General features: G+C 45.7%; 1 protein-coding gene across 1 annotated transcript in view; it reads left to right on the top strand.

The window, feature by feature from the left end:
- The window catches only part of LOC138511482 (complement component C6-like), a 504,666-nt gene that overhangs the window by 286,995 nt on the left and 193,788 nt on the right, over positions 1-23,883 (top strand). The window contains exon 10 of the mRNA XM_069627197.1: positions 19,720-19,886. Within this exon, the coding sequence (XP_069483298.1) occupies positions 19,720-19,886 (167 nt within the window). The remainder of the gene's footprint in view (positions 1-19,719; positions 19,887-23,883) is intronic.

Below are 23,883 nucleotides of genomic sequence, written 5' to 3'. Positions count from 1 at the left end.
GGGGACTATGGACTAAGAGTATGTTAGTCACTACAGTGAGTAACGTATAATTTCCCCCTGTTTGAGATCTGGATCCTAAAGACCATCCTGAGCTGCAGACTTTGGTTGCAGAAGGGGGCCCCTGTAGGGCACACTTCAACAAAGGTCGAAGAGAGTGTCCTACTCATGAAGGACTTCGCCAACAGGCAGCTTCCCAGCTGCAAGGGCAAGAGCCAGGGAAGCACATGTTGTACTAGGAGGATGGCCACCTCTACAGTGAACCCATTGAGTCTACCACAGGGGACTACAGAAGAGTTGTAGTGCCCAGGAGGTGAGACTTCAGTTTCTACAGTTAGCCATGAGATTCCTTTGGCTGGTCACTTGAGCTTCAAGAAGACCAAGGAAAGGATTTCTCTTTATTTCTACTGGCCTAAAATGGGGTCTGATGCAGAAAAATTCTGTAGAAGCTGTCACACGTGTTAGACTTCTGGCAAGAGTGAACTCAAGAATGTGGCACCTTTGGTGCCTCTCCCAGTGGTGGGAGTCCCTTTTGAGAGGGTAGGAATCGACATTGTTGGTCCCTTAGACTCTCCAACATCTTCAGGCAACCGATTTATATTGGTTGTGGTAGACCATGCTACCAGGTATCCTGAAGCAATACCTATGAGGACTGTTACTGCTCAGGCAGTGGCTAAGGCCCTACTTGGTATTTGTACCACAGTAGGTTTTCCTAAGGAGGTTATCTCTGACAGGTGATCCAACTTTATGTCCCACTACATGCAAGCCATGTGGAAGAGCTGTGGAGTGACCTACAAGTTCTCAAAGCCTATCATCACCAAACCAATGGATTGGTGAGAGGTTTAACAGAACTATGAAGAGCATGATAGGTGCTTTAGAAGAACCCCTTAGACGAACGTGGGACCTTTTACTGCCATGTTTTCTCTTTGCTTATAGAGAAGTCCCTCAAGAAGGGGTTGGCTTCAGCCCCTTTGAGCTTCTCTATGGTCATCTGGTTAGAGATACATTGGCCCTAATCAAGGAGGGGTTGGAGAGTGCTCCTTCAAACAAGCCAGTTAGAGTCACTGACTATGTGTTAGGTCTCCGAAGGAGAATAACACACATGATGACAGAAGCCTCAGATAACTTGAAAGCAGGTCAGGCTCTGGTGAAGCATTGGCATGACCAGAAGGCCAGCATGGTTGGGTTTACTCAAGACTAGCTAGTTCTAGTTATGGTACTTAAATGCAGAGGGCCTTACAGGACAAATGGATTGGACCCTTCAAGGTTGTGAGAAAACTTGGAGAGGTCAATCATTTGGTGGATTTAGGCAACCCTAAGGAGGCCCTCAGGGTCTTTCACACCAACCGCCTAAAGGCCTATGTCTCTAGACCAGAACTGGGAGCTTTGCTTCTAGCCTCTGCTCAAGAGGAGGAGGAGAGTGAACCTCTACCTGACCTCCTCAGGGGACAACCTTTAGATGGAAAGATAGACCGAGTCAATCTCTCTTCTGATCTGACACTGGAACAACAGGAGGAGTGCAGAATTCTGTTAAATCAGTTTGCCCCTCTGTTTTCACTATCACCAGGCTTGATGCCTTGGGGCCAGCATGAGATTCTCACTGGTGACTGTTTACCTGTTAAAAGCAGAGGTTACAGAATGTCAGACCATGTAAGAACCCACATGAAGGACGAGGTGCTTGATCTCGGGGTAATGGGCCATGTGCATGCTGGCCGACGCACTACAATATTCCTTTTCTATGGGCATTGTGCCAGCTGCTCTTAAACACACAGTTATCCTTCCAATATTAAAAAATGCTAATCTGGATTCTTGAGTGCCTGCCAACTATAGGCCCATCTCTTTGTTTCCTGCAATGATGAAGCTGATGGGGGCAGTGATTAGGCCCAACTTTTGAGATTCCTGGAAAACAATGACTGTCTTCATCCGTATCAGTCAGGCTTTCGTCCCAAGATGGGCACGAAGTCCATCATGATATCCTTGCTGGACGATCTTGCCCTGCTCCAGCACCGCAGAGAGAGCGGTGTCCTCATTCTCCTGGATCTCTCTGTGTCCTTTGACACTGTGGACCGCCAAATCCTTCTGGCTAGGCGGGAACATGTGGGTGTCACGGGATCCCTTCTGGCCTGGTTCAGGTCTTTCCTGGAGGAATGCTCGAAGACAGCCTCCTTTCAAGCATGCTTTTCCTCTCTTGTCAAACTGCTTTGTGGAGTCCCACAGGGGTCGGCCTTATCTCCTCTTTTGTTTAATTTGTATGTTCGGATGTTGGCTGACCTCATTGCAGATTGTGGTGTACTCTTTTATTCTTATGCGGATGATGCGCATCTTATTGTCTGTCTGGACTCTCCCCAAACTGCTCCCCCAGACAGCTGCTAAATTGTTTGGAGAAAGTGGGTTCCTGGATGGCGGCTAACTGGCTCCAATTAAATGGGAATAAAACGGAGGTTCTAGTGGCTGGGCCACAGGGCAGGGATCACCCTTGGAATGCGCAATACTGGCCCGACTCCCTGGGCCCTTGTCCTGTGCCCTGTGTTTCAGTGAAAAGTGTGGGTATGAAACTCCTCCCTAATGGTTTACGTGAAGCCCAGATCTCCGCCATTTGTGGGGCTGGTTTTGGAAAATTGAAAGCTTTGAGAAAAATTCTGCCTTTGCTTCCTTTGAAAAATCGTACCACACTGGTGACATCTTGGATAATGGGGTCCATAGATTACTGTAATGGTATCTACTTGGGACAACCGAAGTACCAGATTCAACGACTACAAATGTTTCAGAACGCAGCTGTGCGACTGGCGCTCAGAGCTCCTCGACTGACTCTCTCTGTTGCCCTTCTCCACCGACTACATTGGTTGCCGGTGGGAGCACGGATCGAGTTTAAGATTTTGTGTATTGTGCACCAAGCTCTTTATAATGTTGGGCCTCAGTATCTGAGAAAGAAGTTGCCAAGGTATTGTCCGGCTATAAGTCTCTGATCTGAAACACAGGCTTTCTTGAAGATTCCCAAATTCTGCTGCAAGCGTCTTAGTGGCGGCTCCTTCTCGGTACTGGCCCCCAGTCTGTAGAACGCTCTGCCGCTGCATCTGAGAGTTCAGACTGAATACCTTCCTTTCAGGAAAGGTCTAAAGACTCATCGTTTTAGTTCTGTCTTTTAGTCTCTGTGTCCCTGTTACTGTAAAACTGCTCTTTTTTGTCTAGCGCCTAGATGCCTTTGGGCCATAGTTCGCGCTTTATTCCTTACACAGAGAGGATTGATTATACATTGGCCCAGATCTCACTGCCTTGACTGTCACAGGGACAGGTGTAATTGTTGGATGCCACACTGTCAGAATCAAGCTTGAGAGCTTTGGTTTTGCTGCTACAGTCTGGGAAAACGCTGGCTGGGAATGGCCTACTGGCAGAGTTTTAAAAGCATACAGTGAAAACTTGGTGCCGAGATCGGTCAAGGTGTTTCAATCCTCATATATCGCACAGGCCACTCGCTATGTTGAATCAAGATGTAAAGATTCTTACTGCTTTGTTGGCAGAGAGGTTGTGGTAGAGGATCTGCTCTCTTATACATCAAGATCAAATGAGATTCGTCACTCACAGGAACACATCCCTGAACCTGAGAACACTACATTATGTTATTCACAGGACTGGGACGCATGACAAACACTATGCGGTAGCCTCGTTAGATGCAATCAAAGCTTTTGATTCCGTACTCTGGGACTGGATATATGTTGCATTGAGACGCTTTGGAGTTGGGGAAGGCGTCCTATGCTGGGTGAGACTAATTTATATTGTTCCAAGGGCTAGAGTCAAAACTTGCAGACGCATATCGGATTTGTAGGGGCTGTCCCCTATTGCCAATGTTATTCATACTGGTGCTTGAACTGCTAGCAGTGTTTCTTCAGTCAGAGTTTGAGGAGGCAGGAATTTTCGTGGATGGGACTAGACATTTAGGGCCTCATCACAAGTAGGGCGGTATTCCGGCATTCCGTGGCATGCGGTGGAATTAGCGCTGTATCACAACGTGTCATGAACACCCCTTTGATGGTAATGGTAATTCTGCCCATCGAAATTAGTGCTGAAACAGGGCCTCTGGCTGGAAATCCAGTGGAATTACTGTTACCACCAGCCAATCGGCCTCAATAGCTCCAGCAGAATTAGCACTGGCGGAAATAGAGTTTCGACGGAACGGAAAGCATTGCGGTGGCCATCTTGAAAACACAATCAACCCTGAATCCCCCACTTCCTGTAGCCATCTGGGCCCACAAGTCACAGGAAACAAGTCCCAAGCAATGACCAGAGCGAAGGTGCCCAAACACAGGCATTGGAAGACAGAATTCAGCGAGGGGGAGCACCAAGTCCTCACTGATGAAGTGGTTGGCCATTGTGAGGAATTGTATGGGACCCACCAGAAGAAAACAACTGGCATCGGAATCTGGCTATCAATCAGCATGCGCCCTATCGAAGTGTAATGCACCCCACTCCCCTGCTGGCGATGGCTGTACCAGCAGGAGTGCGGGGTGCAAGTCATCATGAAACAGCACGGCTGTCAAGCATGTACCGGTCCATGTAAGCCTGCCCCATGCTGGTATGGCAACCGAGCCGAATGGCAGTGCAGGACTCACTGCACCTAAATGGGAGCAGTGAGTCAATCACTGAACCAAACTGGGCCCCGCTGCTGGCTCCGCAGCAGCATCCCATAGAGCCATGGCTCTGGACAATGCAACAAAATCCACTCCCCCAGGTGTGTGTTGCTAGGGGAGGGGCTGGGAGTGCAAGGTCACACAGAATCACCACATGCGCTGTCAAAGCTATATCCGGGCCTGGATGCCAGCACATGTCCATAAGAGTATGCAAACAAATGCCACAAAATGCATGTCAATGCAGAGCCACTTGTAGGCATGGGTGACCCTGCCAGCTGCACCTGCATAGATGGGCCACCTTGGCAGCACAAGGGCTAACGAGCACCTGACCATGAGTCAGACACACTCATCTGTGAACATACCCACCCTGCTGTGGTGACATGCAATGGCCCATGTACAACCATACCCTTCTGGCTTTTTGGGGGGGGCCTTGTTCCTCTGATAAATAGCATATGTGACTTGCAAGCCAATGCACAGGAATGCACGATGCCTGACAGCATGTAATTTGTCTTCTAAAGCCTCTCAGCCGGCTCAGGATGTAGGTGAAGGCCCATTGATGACCGGTACTTGCAGGGCACCAACATCAACTGCAATCCCCATAGAGCCATCCGACGGGACGGGCAGGTTCAAGGGACACCATCATGTCACACCAGGTCCCAGCAAAACCAGACCTTATGCAAACCCTGCGCTCATCCCACGTGCCTTAGACATCGCCACACCATCTGCACCCCAACAGCTGGCAAAAGTGCCTGTGACAGGGGTCACAGCTGCCGGCATGTGTGCTGAAGCCAGTGTGGAACAACCCACCCAACAGGCAGCGGGCACCCAAGCATCACCTGGCCATGACAGCATGCAACCTGGCCAGCAGGCCCAGTCATCAGAGGGAGACTCGGACAACCTCTCCTATGGGCCACCATGTTTCAGACCGAGACATCCCCATAGCCCACAACTCATTCCCCAGTCCACACCTGACCCTAACATCATGTTGAGGCTGGACGCTATGGAAAGGCACCGGGTGCAAATGGAGGCAATTTCAAATATGCACTCCCTCCCTCCAGGGTACCACATGCCGGAATGTGTGTGGTGCATGGAGCTCAACCAGGCGCAGGCACCTGCTTCAACTGGTGCACTGACAGTCTACGGGCAGCCTTTTGCCGAGGCCATGCAGCAAAAAATGGAACTCACTATGCAACACCTCCGGGGGCCAGGGTCAGTTCAGTCAGATTCAGCAACACCAACAGAGGGTTCCGCACTGAGCACTTCAAGGCGCTGTACAGAGCATATTCTGGGCCTGAAGATACTGGGAGGCCTTGAAGGGAAAGAGGCCACGCAAGTGACTCTTTACTAGTAGGTAGACACAAGGGTGTGTTGGGGTGGGGAGAGGGGATAGTGTGTTGGGGTGATGTTGAGGAGCAGGAGATGTGGGGATAGTGTGTTGGGGTGGTGTTGAGGGTTGGGGAGGGGGATAGTGTGTTGGAGTTGTGTTGAGGGGTGCAGGAGGGGGGATATGACATGACATGATATGATAGTAATTTATAACGCACATGTACACAAGTGTTTCTAGGCACGACAAGGCAAGGGTGGGAATAAAGAGGGAGGACAAGACAAACAATCTTACTAGGCCTTGTATCATTCAGATCGTGCAAGTGTGGGGGGAGTGAAGGGGGAGTTCAAACGGACAACAGAACTCTGAGTAAGTGTGTGGCCAGTGCCAGGGAGAGGGGAGAGGGGGAGTGCCATCAGAGCAGCATTGCTCTGAGTAAGTGCGACCGGGGCAGCACAGCTCTGGGAAAGTTCAGGAGGCAGGGGACTGTAGAGGTTACAGTTACAGCCCCCTAAAAGCATGGAAGGCCCAGAGGCAGTGCAGGGGAGCCTGATCAAGGAAGAACCTGGTACCCAGTGAGACTCTGAGGGTAGCCAAGCAGCCAGTTGTCGCATCAGATAGGCAGCCCACCAAGGGAGGGAGAGAGACAAAGCAGAGGAGAAAAGGAAGGTCTTGGGCTGCTTCTGGAACTTCAGGTATCCGGCTCAATTTTGAGAGGGGCATGGAGGCCTTTCCAGAGGGAGGCACCTCCATAGGAGAGAGATCTACCACCCACTCTCTGCCTGGAGAAGCGTCTGTTCCTCAGAGAGTTGGAGATAGCTGCGCAAAGGGCTCGAGAAGGAAGGTATTTTGGAAGAGAGCTAGTGTGGGTCCCTGCCCCAGAAAGCCATGTGGATAGATGTCAGGGCTGGAGAGATATGGTGCCTGGACTTGTGGCCAAGGATACGACTTGCGGTCCTGTTCTGGATTAGTTGCAGAGGGCGGAGAGTAGAGGAAGGGAGATTGAGAAAGAGGCTGTTGCAGTAGTCCAGCCTAGAGAGAACCAGGACTCTGGAGATAGTGAGCTTCTGGGGAAGAATGCCTCTGAGTAGGCGCAGCCGGTAGTGGGCCTTCTTGGCAAGGTCCGTGATTTGAGGAGATAAGGAGAGAATGGAGTCGAAGAAGACACCAATGTTTTTTTGCCTCACAGGAAGTCGATGGAAGAGGGCCCAAGGAGTGCAGCCAGAGTGAGTGAGAGAGATAAAGTGGGAGCAGGGGTACCAATTAGAAGGATCTCTATCTTTCTGTTGTTAAGTCAGAGATCGTTGGAGGCGCACCAATCCTGAATCAGGGATAGACAGTCAGGAATGAGCGAGAGAGAAGAGGAGGTGAAGGGGAGCCTGAAGGAGAGCTGAGTGTCATCTGCATAACACTGAAAGTTAGAGGAGAAGGTAGAGATCAGTGGACCAAAGGGACCAAGTAGACATTGAAGAGCCAGGGTGAGAGGGTAGAGCCCTGGGGAACCCCACATGTGGAGAGAGAGGTGGTGCTGAGAAAGGAACCAAGTTGGACCTGGGAGGGTCTGTCCAGGAGGAAGGAGGTCAACCACTGCAGGGCCCGATTTTTAATGCCCAGGTTCTCACAAAGTCAATTGATCAGGATGGCGTAATTGACCATGTCAAAAAGCAGAGGAAAGGTCAAGAAGGAGAAGGACAGAAGAAAGGTTGGAGTCAAGATGAGTTGTGCTGGTGTATACACTTCAACATTAAAACTTTGATCACATCAGGGGTAAAGGGACATTCCTCTGGAGGCAGATATTGTGCAGCATGGCACACACCAGCACAATTTTCTCAACTTTTTCCCGGCTATACATTTGTGCCCCTCTAGTACAGTCCAGGCAGCAGAAACAGCCCTTTAGGAGGCCAAAGGTCTGCTCTATACAGACCCTGGTCCTGCTGTGCGCATAATTGTAGGTGGTGTCTGTGGATCCTGCACAGGTGTCATGATCCATGGCACCTGCTGGTATCCGGAGTCTCCTGTAAGCAGAAAGGTCAGAGGCGTCAGTCACATTGTATTATGTAGGTGTTGCCATGGTGACGCCCATCATGTGCATGCATATGGGGCTTAATTGTTAGGCATGTATTGATTTCTTTGCATGTGCATGTTGTATCTAGAGGTGTGTGCATTGTACTGTTAACAAATGCACCCTGTTCTCTTGCAGCAGATGTAATTTCCAGGGTCTATAGTTGTCATGGCAAGATTGCATGGTGGCTGTTTTGTGTCTGTATGTTGCATGTGCCCTGATGGATGGTTACTTGGGCCTCCGCAGGTTTCTGGTGTCTGCAGCTCTTCATTGATGGTGGAGTGTACCTAGGTACTTTCTGTGGAACTTGCAGGGTCATTTGTGTGGGTTGTCATGTCGCACATTGTGAACAATTGATTATGGATCTATCATGTTGCATTGTGGTACATTTATTCATGTGTCTGTGTTGGTAGTCCTTTCTCCTATTGTGCATATGCGTATTGATACAGGTTCGCCCAGCATGCACTCGCTCTGTGGGGTGTATGCAGTCTTAGTGCAGGACGAGCGCAGGTCCTACATGTACATTGCCTTGTCAGGGCATGCATTCTTCTGTTGTGCCCATGCAACCCCCACCCCCAAAATGGTTTGCTGCTTTGCAGCACCTTGGTGTATTGCTGTCCTCTGTGACTTTCCATGTATCCAGGCAGTGTACTGTTGCGTGGGACCATGGCATCTTGGGTGGAACCAGGGAAGTGGTGTGATGTTCAGGTCGGGATTGCAGGTCACCTGAACGTTCATTGAGTGGTAGTGCTTCCTGTTGCGGTACACTGCTTCATGGCCCTGGGGGACACCAACGCCACATGGGTGCAGTCCAGGGCTAAAATGACATTTGGCATGTGTGCAATGGCATGGAACCATTCCTTCATGGCGTTCACCTGTGCTGAGGGGTGGGCAGTGAGATGTACTGTAGAACATGGCACAGGAGGGCATCCAGCATCTGGACTACCATGGAACAAAATGTTGGCTGTGACATACCATGCAGCATGGCCACGGACTGCTGGAAGGTGCCAGTTCCTAGGAAATGCAGGACGGACACTCGCTTTAGCAGTGGGGGCATGGCCCCTGCTCTCTATGTCACCCTGGATTGTGCTGAGCAGCTCACATATGGTATCCCTATTGTGGTGGAACAGGATTACCATATGACTGTCCGTGAGGGTCCAGGGTGAGGGCGTGAACCTGGGTATGAGCGCTTGCCTTATTTGGCGTCTACTTCTTCTCCTCCTCCTCCTCCTCCTCTCTGCACCCTGTGCCCTTGGCTGATTTTCCTGCCTCTGTAGTTCCAGGCACAGCATGAGCAGCCGCGCATCCCATCTCGCAATGGCTAGTGGCAGCATGGTGTTGGGAATTGTGTTTGGGGAAGGCGTGAGCATTATGTAGGCTTCTTGAGTGGATTGGGTTCACCTGTGGCTTACTTTGTGGCACCTGTATGCATTTACCTCCACCTGAAGGCTGGAGTTAACTGCGCTCTGTTTTCAGCGATGTTAGTGCTGTATTTTGGCACCAATTCTGCCATCTCAAGACGGTAATAGCAATTTGCTGTATTACTGCAGAATTTCCACTGGTGCTTATTCTGCCAGCTATAATTCTGCCAGCTGTAACACAGTTGGTGGAATTTCCGCTGACTCATGATTCGGTGGAGCTGTAATTGCAGCAGTAAATACACTACAGCCAGTTTTAAGGGTTACTGCCGAAGTTGTAATGAAGCCCTTCATTTCTTTATATGCTGATGATATGTCATTGTATTTACAGAGTCCTGCACAGAATTTGAAGTGCACATTGGAGGTGCTTGTTCATTTTGCTATCCTATCTAGCGTAACCATAAATCATGATAAGTCCTGTCTCTTCCTACTGGCATCGCTAGCTACAAGTGGATATGATGATCTAACAGATCTCGGGATTGGATGGGCCACAGAATTCCTTAAATAACTGGGCATCCATATTTTCCATGACATGAAGGATTCACACAAATGCAATACTGTCAGGTTGCTGGAGGGTATTTTGAGATGTATGGGATTCTAGGGGAAGCTACCGTTGTCCTTGATGGGACGTTTGGCCCTGATCAAGATGGTGGTTCTGCCTCACCTCCTGTACCACTTTATAAATATTCCTTTTGTTAAACCTAGGCCCTTCTTCAAATTGGGGAGCTCCATGGTAAGGCGACTTCATTGAGGTTCTGGGAGACACAGAATTGTGCTGGAAATTCTTTGTTTGCGAAATGAAGGTGGTGGAATACAAATCCTGCAGTTTGAAATGTTTTATTTAGCTGACCAGGTTCGATATCTCTCCTGGTGGCTCTCTGACAAAATCACATTAGATACGGATTGAATGCAGTCACCCATGCACCCAGTCATGCTGAAAAAGGCCCTCTGGATAGAGGATAGGTGTCTAACATGTTTCCCGCATTTGCTACAGATAGGTAGGGATCTCTGGCGTAGGTCTCGGAGACTGTTGCCGATACAGAACCCATATTCCTCGAACATACCACTCACGGCTACTGTTTGTAGAGTCATTGGACATCTTACACTTGTGAGGGGGTGGGAAAACATAGGGCTGGCCACATGGGGAGATGTGTTTTTGGATGGGCTGCTATTGAAATTTCGGGAAATAATGGTAGAAGAGTATGGTTTGCCGCCATGACAATTACTGGCATACATGAGATGAATAAAATCGACTGGGAAGCTATGGCGAAGTTAACTGAGGAACGAGAGGTGGATGAAACACTCTCACTGTTAAATGAGCTGGAGGATGGCGGGAAGCAAGCATCAAGACTTTCTGTGTTGATAAAGGGGCACTTAAGATAAGGCATTGTGGGAGAAAGACCTGGGTTTAGATATAGAAGAGACGGATTGGGATGCAGCCTTGAAATATATACAAAAGCTTTCCAGAAACACGTGACATAAATTCATCCAACTGAATGTCCTTCATAGAACCTATTTGACGCCATATAAGATACCAACGTTCTCTCCATCAGTGTCTCCATGCTGCCCTAGATGGTGGTACTGAAGTACTATGTTGTGGTTGTGCCCAGTGATACAATGTTTCTGGGGAGCTGTTCGTCAGAAGGTTGAGGGGGTGGAAATTACTAATTTTAAATGAAATGTACCCAATTGTCTATTGGGTATATACTCTCACTGAAGAACACAAGACATATGAAGAAGCTGCATAATTTGGCTTGTTTTTTGGATAAACGGAGGGAAGTCATGGCGTGGAAGAAGGCCTCGGACCCACAGTTTGCTGGATGGTGGGAGGATATGAGAAGATGGCCCATGGCTGAGACCAAAGTGTGGTATAGAAATGAGTACAGGAGGTCACATGAGGTTAATGATAACATACTGGCCGGAATATTATTATACAATCTTTGTTCCATCCTTCAAATGACAGGCCACCTTGAACATTGCATATGTGGACTGTGCTTTTGAGGATTATTGGAAAAGCTACTAGGGTGACATGTTAACTGGGTCTGAGGACTGCGATCGGTAGTGGACCCATATGATACTCATTGTGGGTACTCATGGGCATTAGGCTGTAAAGACATTTTATAAAATATGTGGGCATTATCAATGACAAGCTGTTGTTATTATATGTTTTGCTATTTATGTCTGTATTGAATTGATGTTGGGATGATAAGTCCAATCACTGTGCAGCGTTGATTGACATACCAAAATAAACACATCTTTGAAAAAGGTTTATTGCGGCTTTGCCTCAGATAGTGTTTTGGATGGATTTCAAATGACAAAAAAATACACTGAGCTCATACATATGCTTGGTATTGTGAGAAACCTGAAGGTGTCTCACCTACTAGTCTCCGGGGATCTGTCATCCAGGTGGCCAGGACAACGCCATCACTTTTGGATCCAGTTCCTGGGGATGGACCAGTGTGGGAGGATCACATGGATGAGGGGTCTTCGGGGAGTGGGAGTGGGACACGGGAAGGTGTGATGTGATAGCCCCTCCCCTGCAACACCCTTTTTTCATCCTACCAGGTAGAATATTTAGGTACTCAACCCCAGCCCCTTACCAGACCTAAACACATTCTCACTGACAGCTCACCGTGAACGAAAACAGACTAACACCGGAGCCATATACCTGACGTGTCCTAAAACAATGATCAGGCAACGTCAGGCAATTACTGATCATTACACACACCTGACTTCCATCACACTTCCACACACAGATAAAAGGCGGAGCACGAACGCACACTCTGAGGGAGGCACAGCACATGAGTGAACAGTGGTTCCAAGATGGCAGTTTAATATGAGGAAAAAGATGGCGAGACCAGAACGGGCGTGCAAGGAGGGAAGTGCCCTTGACCTTTGCAGATCGTTACTTTCGCGAACCTTGGAAAGTAAGAAACCTAAGACCGGGAACTAAAGCTGAATAAATCTGAATTGTGTGTCAGAGGTACACGGGACTCTCCTGTGTCGATAAGCAAGGCAGGGACGAGCAGCTACCACCATGGTGCTGTCCTTGGCTCCTACAACAAAGCAGAGCCAATGAGGACAGCATAGCCAGTGAGTTGGATAGACTGATACCAAGCCAGCCTATGTTGGAACCAAGGTTGCAAACAGCAACATTGTATGAAGAAATCTAAGGAGAATAGCGTGTGAAAGGTATGTGATGAACAACGCAAATATAATTGAAAACCAGACAAGTGATTGAATTTTGGGAGGCCAAATAAGATACCATAGACGAGTGGTCCAGCGCCACGTGGGTGCTCACTCGAAGGTGTCTGTCAAATTGGCAAACTATTGAAAGGGGAAATTTGAAATCGAAGTGGTCCTGCAACGGGTCAAGCTAAGTCCTGTGCACATTTGAAAGTCTTCGATAGTTGAACGTGTGCTACAATTAGTCCGTGCCCGGCTGAGGGAGACTAATTGTGACAAAGAAAGGATCTGAGCCCAGCTGAGGGGGATCCAGGGTGAACCGCGAGTCACCCAAGAAAGAGTATTCTCTAATCCTTGAAAAAGGGGGATCTGAGCCCAGAAGAGGTGTATCCACAATACTGACTGTGAGATAAAAAGGGATCTGAGCACAGCTGAGGGGGATCCAGGGTGAGACACTTGAATTGAACACTCGAAAGAGGAGAGGAACTTTGTGTTTATTTTGTTCTTGTACATCAGGCCCTCTGAGTCAAGAGACTTTGGAAAAGCAAAGAGATCTGCATCACAGAAGGCCCTGATGCTGGTAATGGAACTGTTTCTGTGTGCCGAAGAAGCCAGTGTGTGTGCTTTGCTCGAGTGAACCGCCTTGTCCCATGCTGAAAATGTGGGGAAGGGAGGCCAATAGCCTGAACATCCTGACATATCATTTTGTGAACACTTCATTGTTTTTCATGAACACTACCCCTCACTATGTATGTTTAGCGGCAAGGATTGGCAATTGTTTTTTTATAGTATAGGCCCTTTTATTTGGACAAGACTCCACTAGGACTGTGTTATTATTATTTGATGGTCGTAGCTTACTCCCATCTGTAGATTTAGGTTTTGATAGGTGGCTATCACACCCTTGTTAAAGTTCAGTAAACACCCTTGAACTGTGATCACTTGTGTCTGTCTTACTGTTGATACCTTGCCTTCCTTACAGTATGGTTAAAGGAGCTTGTCAGTTGCTGACTCCCTCTTGTCATTGCCAATGAACTCCAGCATTATGTTTTTGGTCTTCACTCCCAAACCATTTGACATCTATGAAGGAGTTGGTGTCTTGTTCATGCCACACAGATGACCCAGATGGAACCCTTATGTAACAATATTTCTATAATTCATCTTCAGAATTTCTCCCACAGTAGTTGTACCCCTTTGAAGAATCTGTCTCATAGCAGTTCCAACCTACTACAACTTCCTCTACTGGACAGTTGACATTGTCATCATGCTTTCATTTTAGTCAAATCTCTGGTATAGTAGTCAACTCCTTCATCCTATGCCTTGGGAACAAATAACCATATGGTTTGGAGCATTGACAGCTTTTACCTCAGGGATGGTAAGCTTCAGTACGAGGCATGCATTTCTATAAGGAAGGCTGAGGTTACCAGGATTATGACATATCAAATTGCTCCATGGAACAATTTCAACTCCTACATTTTCAGTTCTGAAAACATATTTGCAAATCACTATTCAGATAGGACAAGGACCTAAATCTATGGCTGGAGTCATGGGATGTGGTAGGTCTTTGACAACTGTTCTGAGTATATATAAGCATCACTTTATTTCATTAAGTTATTACTACTAAAAGTTCTACTACACATTTCAAGGCTTCATTGCCTGAAAGGGGTAATTTAGATTGCAGCCTCATGGGCCTCCCCCAGCTCCGTCACAAGCCATTAAAGACTGAGGTTCGTAACTTTCTGTCCACAGAGTGGTTTCCAAGGTCCATCAAACTAGTCACTGGTTTGATATCACTAGTGAGCAGTTTGTTGGGGAACTGAAATGTGTCCAATTTGCAATCCTGGCATATCATATTATGGCTTGCAAAATCTTCATTAATGAAGAAATGTGTAGAGGAAGGGGGAACTGAAGCTAATGCCAGATTATGTATCATTACTCTTTATCCTCCCCACATACCTTATGGCCCGTCCTTCACTCCTTGTCTGGTGCCATCGGCTGTCATTATTAAAGGGGAAAACAAAGTTAGAGGGGGGTAACTCTCTCTTAGGGATCATGGGAAAAACATCTGAAATGTTTGTGGGAAACTGTCAGAGAAGCAGACTGCCTTCGTTCATCAAGGAATGTGACAAGCCATAAAGACTAATAATGATCAAAATATGTAACCTGGTATTACATTCCATTTCCCCATTCAGTTTTATGTAAATCAAAAATATCACCGCGTCAAGTCTGTCTCATTGTTACACTAAAATAACCATTTTATTTTAAAGGTATCACAAACCTACCATCTCCGCACACCAGCTGAGATGCTACCCCAAAGGAATAATACCCCAAACCCACTGCAAGCTAGAGATCATCACATACGCATCTACCATAGTGTCTTATTCATTTTTCAACTCTTAAAGGTGCTGTTGTCTTAAATGGCCATAAGGAAAGAAGTGAATGCCATGTTTGCACCCCCTTTACCATGAAGAACAGGGACACCCATTTGACTAAATCTCTGAAACCACCATGTCATTCTGGTGGAATTTCCTTTTTCAATTCCACTTATCGATCCGTCAAAAAAGGACTTACAATCAAAACCTTATTTTGCTCATCCAAAGTCCCTAAATCAACCATTGGACTTCTATTCCCAGAGTCCATCAAGTACTGAGGTGAGGAAGAAGAGAGATTGAGCAATGTGGAATAGGATAGTCTTTGAACCTAGTGAACATTCACGTTTTCCTGGACACACACATGTGCCCAGGAAATTTAAGCAGTCAAAACTGAGAACGAGAGGGAGCCGCTGTGACGGCTGGCAAGAGAAGGTTGCATCTCCCTGTATGGAGCGGAAAGGCACGAAGCCTGAACCATTGGGATGGAGAGAGGCGTTGCACCACCGGAGTACATAGAAACTGCTATGCTGTGGAATGCTGCGAGAACGCCAGCAGCTGGAAAAGACCTCCTGGCCATTCACAGAAGGTGAAGAGAAGCGGAAGAAATCCCTTCAACCGGCCAACAGCGGGAGAAGAAACCAATGCCCCCAAAGACATGTGAGTCCTCCTGAGAATAACAGGGGCACTGGGTGGGGGGGAATAGGCGTACACGCTGGATGAATGCTACGTAAATAAGGAAAAGCAGGATTGTGGACATATTGGGACAAGGGTATTTGGATCTCAAATAAACCCTTTTCTAATGTGTAAATGCACACAGTGCTGCTACTAAGAAAGCAGAAAGAGGATAATTTATCGGATCGATACATTATCAAATCTCCCATATAGATACCTTTTAAAACGGGTGGAAGACCCAGACAAAAAATATCTTCTGGCAGGGAAGTATACTAGGCATTCTCAAGGGTGGAAAACAGAAGTCCATTTTATTTACATTGTGACTGGTATCACAGATAGGATTCAGATTTATGGTTGTTTATGTTTTTGCACATTAACTGGCTCCATTGTGGACATTTTGCATATTTATGTGAATTTGCACAACCCATTTTTACATTGCTTGCACTTTATGCGAATTTGCACAATTCATGTTTACATCATTTGCACTTCATTAGATTTGTTCTACAGAGTGGCCTTTTAGCAATTTTTTGCATATTGAATTTTTTTAGCTCTGTTTACAGACATATGATATCTAATTTGCTTTTGGTATCGGTGAAAAGCATTGTATGTATATGTCTAACATGTTGTTCGATGTTTATATACGTTATGTATAATTCTTTTGCAGGTTTAACAATTTGGATGATTAATAAAATGATGTTATTGATTTCCTGGCTATGGCAAGTCAATGATTGCTGTTCCAGCTCCAGCATAGGATTGAGTGATTAATTAATTAAATATATATAAATCACTGTTACAGTTGTCTGTGAGCCACCACTCGGTGTTTGTATGAAAGTCCTGGCAGGATAATATACCAGGCAGTATTAAGTGTATGAAACACAGGTCCTGGTAAGGAAGTGTACCGGCAATTGGGAAAAGGATTGTGTGAAATAAAGTACTGTTCGGAAAGAAGCCAACCTTGTGAAGTCAGTAAAGGTTGACGTGCAAGTATTGCACATGGCAAGAGAGAACTCAAAGAACAGTTCTGAAAGAGACAAACATTGTGAAAACCAAACAAAGTTCGTTATGTAAATGGTATCCTTGGCACAGGAAAACCCAAGGGATTGTTTGGATAGAAATTGCAATTGTAAAGTTAACCAGTTGCTGTGCAGGTGGTAAGCTCGGCCAAGAGAGGCCCAAAGGACTGTTTTGACCAAGATTGCGAAACCATTTTTTGTGCAAGTATTATACTCGGCCAAGAGAGGGTCAAGAGACAGTTAAGTGTGAAAACCCCTCAAGAAGTAATAGAAGAATCCAGGGGAAGGAAACTACCCTCTGGAGTCAAGAACTGCAGCCTTGAAGAAACTTTTGTTTGAGTTATGTTTCCGTTATGAATACTTTTCCAAACCACTGAAGGTTAAAGGCATTTCCCCTTTTTCACCTTAGAGTTTAGTTTTAGTGTAAGAGTCAGTATAGAAGTTTGGACACTGGACTGTTTTTGTTGTTTTGACAGACAACCTGACACAGCCAGATACTTAGTTTTGATTTTAGGTAGGGAAAAATCCTCTTTGTCCAGGGACAGAGAGACCTTTTCCCAACCCCATTTCTTTTAATAAAAGACGTTACCCCAAACTATGGCTCCCTTGTGCCTGACTCGCATTTCTGACTCCTCACGTTAGGCGTATTGTTCAATGGTATTGTCCAGCCTTTCTTTTAAATGATGTAAAATTGGAATTTCTAAAACTGCGTTTATTATAAAGACTTCTGTTAATTACCAAAGATGCCCATTACAGAAGGGCAGAAGGGAACAACATTGGCCAGCTGTGAAATCCATAATGACAAATTCCATTAACTATGGAAATCTCCATTACAGAAGCACATAGCACTTGAAAATCGTACAGATGTCAATACATATAAAACCATAGCCAGCTTCCAGTATGACAAATGTGTGTTAAAATAATTAGAAAATTGCCAGCTATCAATGGTGGTTTATGACGTAGGACCCCCTATTCCCCTCCAACCTGTTAATATATTTTAAATAGCTGTACTTCTTACTAGCACAGGTATACTTTTGTTATTTATTTATCTGCCAGGGATGAAGGGAAGTATTTGTTTCATTGTTTACTAGAGGTAGGATATACTGCCGATGGAATGTTTGGAATATGAACAAGATTAGAACAGGGGCAATACTGGCAAAGATATAACAAGGAATACACAGAGTTCCCAAGAGGTTCAAACATTTCCCTTGATTTAGCATTCTCGGGAGGCATATTGAAAATATAATGTCTTACAATTTCCTTTTTAAAACCAACCTGTTGAACGGAGAGTCTAGATAAGGAAATGCTCCTTTGTCTTAGGGAAGGTGAGGTATGAACTGCTTAATTTATGTATGAAATTACAAGAAACATTTTGGGAATGTAACTCGGGGTGAGGTGCTATTAATTTCATGATTGCACATTTATAACTGGTAAATATATCCTTCTCCGTACAACGGCTCTCCCACCTTTGGGAAAATTGGAACTCTTGGGGTTTGCACCCTAAATTAGTAAGTGTAATCTGGACATGAGCTCCTTGTACTATGTGGTCAGAGAGACAAAGAAGCAGAATCTCACCTCACTGATGATGCCCACCAAGGTAGAAACAGGGGCCGGGGGTTGTTAGTGGTACCTGTTTTGAGAGCAGTATTCTCTGGCGTTTCAGTGCCATAATGTCCTTATGGATTGCATAGCACTGTTATGCGTGGATATTTTTCTTTTGGTAAGGCATGGTGAGATCAAACCTAAAAGTACTCTCTTGCGGGAGGTCCCGACCGGTGGGCTTTAGCCCATAGAACTGTTTTTTTTTAGCCTTGATAATTCTTAGTAGCAATACTCCATCTTAGTTGGGAAACAAATCAAATTCTGACAGAGATTCCTAGTAAATGCCTCCTGCTTATAAGCACTGTAATCATAGATGTTAATATTTATTACCCAAGTCAGAGGAACTTCATTTGTTTACCTCAAAATAATTCCGGGCAGAATGGGCTGTACCAGGTTTCGAACCTGTGACTACATGTTGCACACATCTCTAAAACCAGCACTGAACCTTCTGAGCTTTTGGTGCTGAGGGAACAACATTAATTAAAGCTTGATCTTGGAGACGGATATGTGTACCATTCCGAAGGTGAGTGGGTGGTACCAATGCTTCTGTGAGATTCATTTGTGTGCACCCCTAATGCACCTTTGTGAGATTGATTAGTGTAAACCTCTCGGAAAAGTATAGTGTTTACATGCCAGCAATATCAACAGAACTCTTGCTTTCATATTTGTATTTTACGCTAGTTCCCTTGCAAAGTTGATGTTGACTACCTGAAAATGCTGTCCAAATACATTCCACTCTAATCATATTACATCCCTGAACCAGAGAAGAGCAAAACAAGCAGATTTCGACTAACTGGCACACGTTATTTGATATAGGCAGTCAGCTGGTCGCAGTTGTTCTTGTGTTAAACCTGGTTTGAAGGCAACATGTTGCCACAGGCGGCAAAACTCATGCATACCACTCAGACACACTGGCACCAGTTTGTGGATTGGGATCAGACAGTCGCAGCCCACTTCCTGGCTGCAAACACACATAGGTTACAGTACATGTAAGGATTTTCCTGGCCTCACAGGCCAGGAAGAAGGCTAAAAGACAAGATGGCCAAAGGACAAGCAAAAAATGGTGTGGCATGGTCATGTTTGATCACTAGCCACAGTTAGTAGCCAAACGCGGGAAACGCAGTAAGGGTAAAACGAAATGTTGTTTGCCTATAAGTACCATCCAATGTCAGGTTCCTACTAACACCCTACCATCCCCCCCATCATAACCAGTCCCAGCTGGGGCCCACACACTGAATGGATTTATGTTACCACAATAAAGCTATACCAGCCCTATATGAAATGATCCCAAACAAATACAGTAATGCAGTCAAACTAAGAAAAACCTATTTTAAGAATGATTCTTCTAGACCAGGACTTGTGAAAAGCAAGTAGAATTTGACTAAATTGCATCATTCCTTCTGCAGCTGCTTGATTCGTTAGTAATTATTTTATTTCAAAACTCGTTTTAGGTTCATTTTTGCAGTCCTCTGAGAAGTCAATTTCCTTGGTGAAAGGTGGAAGGACAGAGTACGCGGCAGCTTTGGCGTGGAAGAAAGAGGGGGCTTTTCCCGATTCCAAGATTTTCATGGAATGGGTTGAATCCACCAAGGATAATCCTGTTGTGCTCAGTTTTAAGGTGAGATGATAGAATAAAGCAGAGATGATCCTAGAAACAATGAAACGTATCAATATTAAAAAATCACGCATCTTATAGAGCGCTTACTACCACAGTGTTTCTTAATGTGCAGAGCTTTAAAAGCAGGCTTTATTAGCCCGGTTTAGGTAGATTTGACCGTATGAAATAAGTTCGCACCAATTTGACAGAAAAACAATTGCACTCGAGAACGAATTTAAACACTATGTTTTTTTTTTTTTGTCCCCCGCCTCCAATTTTAAGGAAGCAGGGGACACCCTTGTACTCCCAAAATTCCTAAATACCAACCTTGGATAGCGTGGGACACCCCGATAACCCCTGCTCTCCATGGTTGCTATTTAATAATATATGCGGTCTAATTGGCTCAAAGGCCAAATCACCCATGTGAAATTCGACCAATTTGGTCGTTAGGTCATTTTTTTCTGGTCAAATAGGTTGATTCCATGAGCACTGTGTGGTCTGCAGCCTGTGACTTGAAAGCTGAATGCAGAGCTCAGTGTCGAGCTGCCTTTACGGGCTAGACGCTCGAGCTGCCTTCACGGGCTAGACGCTAGAGTAATAGAAAGAACACAAGGATTGGGCCAACGTAATTTGCCAAACATAGCGTTATTTTTGCTGTTTCCCAGATGCTTCTCGGATGGGTCGCAATAATTGGTTTAGATGCAAGCCCAATGCCAAGGTTGGTTAAGGAGGTCCTCCCATATTTGTAACTTACGGTGTGCACCCTTTTCATAAACACAAACTTCTTAATATTCATCCTAAACGATTTGAGGTTTTAAACTATTCTTCAAGTATTTAAAAAACAACACAGTACATTTCCCATTGGAGTGTGTGATTTCCAAACGCAGCATCAACATTTGTCAACGCCTAGCCAAGCGGGCTATGCGTGGATACACTTTCTACTTAGGCCATCGTTGTGCTGACGTCACGTATATTTGTATTCAGTGTTACCATATATTTTTAGTCAAGAGTATGTTTTAGAAAAGCTGAAATCTCAATGCATAGATTTGATAGCATCATCAAACGGCTCCTGGCGCATTCAAGTGTATCCACGCATTGTAGTGATTTCCTGAGCAGCCCTCTCCTTATTGCCGGTTCTTTGTTGCTGGAAAAAGGCACAGGACATAATAATCATAGGATAATGACGGCCTGCTACATACATGTAATAATAAAAAATGGGTGACTGTTGTTCTATAATTCTGAGCTCTTCATAATCACTTTTTCTCTCATCACCATCCACATGTCCTACGGTGTCTTGAATCTCCCTGCCACGCCACGCTTGTCCTATTGTGCCTTCCTCATTTATGGCCGATGCTTGGCATTCACTGGCAGGTCAGCTCCATGAGTATCTGGTCTGCCATTTTTACCCATGGTGCATGTCTGATCTTGTGCAGTATTTACATTATATGTACACTTGCATACAGCTGTTTCTTACTATGACCTTCCATCTACTCTTAGAGGATTTCTTTCAGCGCTCCTATGTTGTGATATGGCATTTATAACGCGTCTATACACAAGTGTTTCATGGTGCCTTTGGGTGTACGGTGCGCTATAAAAAACAGTTTAACATAACATACATACATGGCCCACCCTCTCACAAGTATACAACGCTGCCCTTCTAGCATTCTCCTTGTTACTCCATCGATGTGTGCAATACCACGCCACTACATATTGCATCCACCCACCACTTAAAATCCCCAATGGCTGGCCCTCACTTCCACCAGCACTTTTCTCCCCTCCAAAGATTTCAATCCCCACTCTTTTATCAACACTTAAGTTTTCTTTTCGGGGTTCTGCTGGTGGTCCAGCCCCAGCACGTGTTCCCTGCTTCTAGAGGTCTCCATGACACACACATGAGAGTGCATCTCTCCCTGCCTTCCTTTCCTCATCTCCACCTTTCCTTCTTTCAGTCTTCCTGCCTCTCTGCCTCTTTATATCCGTGGCTTTTTTCTTTCGTCCTCACTGCGCCCTTGGCTTTCTAGCTTCTTGTGTCCTTCCAATTTATCAGAGTGTTTTGCAAAGATGCAGGATTGGGAAAATACATGTACGTTAGTGTATTCCCATCTCCCCTTGTTTAGGCTTCCACCACTTCCTTTCTGTCTCTTTCGCCCATCCCAAATCTTTTGGCAGAGGCAAGATAGTTAAGGAAGTGGCAGCCCATAACTCCTGGAAAGGCAATCCCCTTTCAGCGATTCAGTGATCACAATCACTATTTGGTTTATGGCTTTAGAATTTCATTGATCATTATACATTACTCTGAAAACAAAGGGTTATGTCATGACTCGGGAGGATAGCTCAGTGGCATCGTGCTCGCCTTGGAAGCAAGATGATATGATATGATTGGTTGACGACACAGAGCAACACAGGTTCGATCCCGGGTCGCGCTTAGAAACCTCTGGGAATTAAGCGCGTTATAAACAACCAATCATATCATATCATCATCCATAGTTCAGATGTTCAGCAAGATCTCAAGCACCTTACTGAAAACCACCATATCTCATCACCACTCTTACTCTCTCCAATACACCACCACTCAAATAGAACACAGCGATACTATGACACATTCGGTATAGCTGTTCTCATACTAACCCCCGCCGCATACTCCTCATCATCCTAATTAAACACAGCTGGCTCAGGACACCCCTAGCCTATGTGTTTCCTCAGGCCTAACGCAGCCAGAAATCAGTCTGGGTATCAACCCACCAGAATGAACACATATTCCTGAGCTCCCAACCACCACACCTACCGCTAAGAAGCAGCTATTATGCAAGTGTCACACCAGCTGCACACATATCCGGTGCACCCACGCACCTTATTGACTCGCCCTCTCTCTCTCTACTGACTTGAATTACGGTTCCCGAGGGCGTTCAACCTACCAGTGCCTTGAGATCATACCAATGATACATAAGGCGCTATATAAATGCAAAGTAACATAACATAACATAAGGCGGATTGTGTCAAGTAGTTGTAGGTTCAGGGTTTATGTTAATGAGCTGCTGTGATTGTCAGGGTATTTGTCATGGGGTTTATAGGAGGGCCACCAGTGGAGTGATCTTGCATTTGTATGCCCAATATCTCAGTCAAGGAGTGGTGGGTTCTGGCTCTGTAGCCTACTAGTGATTTCTTTAGTCCTGCTTTCTACACAGACTCAGATCACTAAGAACACGGATGGGCAAAACCACAGTCTTGTCTCTTACATAGTAACTCTTTCAGATGTAAGGGCCTTGCTTTCTTAAGCTTGTTTATGGGGACGGGATTGCTTTCCTAGGATTTAAGAATCAAAGAAAGTAAGAGGCAGGTTCCAATCCTTTTGTCCCTCTAGAAAGCCATGTATAAGGTGTCTTGTGACCCTATTGTGCAGGGGGGGAGGGGGGATAAGGAGGTCTCCGGACGATGCTTATGTCACCCTGCAGATTGCCTGTGGCTGTGTTCCTGGCTCTATGCATCACGTATAGAAGAACATGAAGTTTAGTTTAATGCTGCAGTGCGAGGACAGGTGTACAGGACTCAGCCGGAGTGTCTTTGATTACAACACCGGCCTCCAAAGTTACCTTCTGCTGTCTCATCAGTCAGGCTTCCTCTGGACTGGGCCTGGGTATCAGTTCTGCAAAACCCAACACCTTCTCTGCCACAATCAACAACCCAACACACATTCAGCAGAAAATTGCAGATACTGCACACAACGGATTGCCATGCCTGAAAATTGTTAGTAGTTTTTCTGAAGTCCAACTAAGGACTAAGTAAAACCATACTACTGAGACAGTACAAAACTCCACTCTTAGTATAAGGCTGTACCACCTGAGTATATGTTAGTGTAAACAGAGCAGTCAGGCTTATTTTTGGAGGGAGAGAGGGCTGTGGGAAAGTACAAAGAATGTGTAGTATACCAAAGTTTCAACAGAAACACTTACAACCAGAAGTATTATCAAATATAAAGGTGTTTTATAAATACAATTAGGCCAAGTTAAGTCTTGGTGTA

Source organism: Ambystoma mexicanum, chromosome 6p, assembly GCF_040938575.1.
Source record: "Ambystoma mexicanum isolate Mex_15411 chromosome 6p, UKY_AmexF1_1, whole genome shotgun sequence".
In the NCBI taxonomy this organism is placed as follows: domain Eukaryota; kingdom Metazoa; phylum Chordata; class Amphibia; order Caudata; family Ambystomatidae; genus Ambystoma; species Ambystoma mexicanum.
Note: the sequence above shows the minus strand (reverse complement) of the source record. Positions and strands in the feature narration are given on the sequence as shown.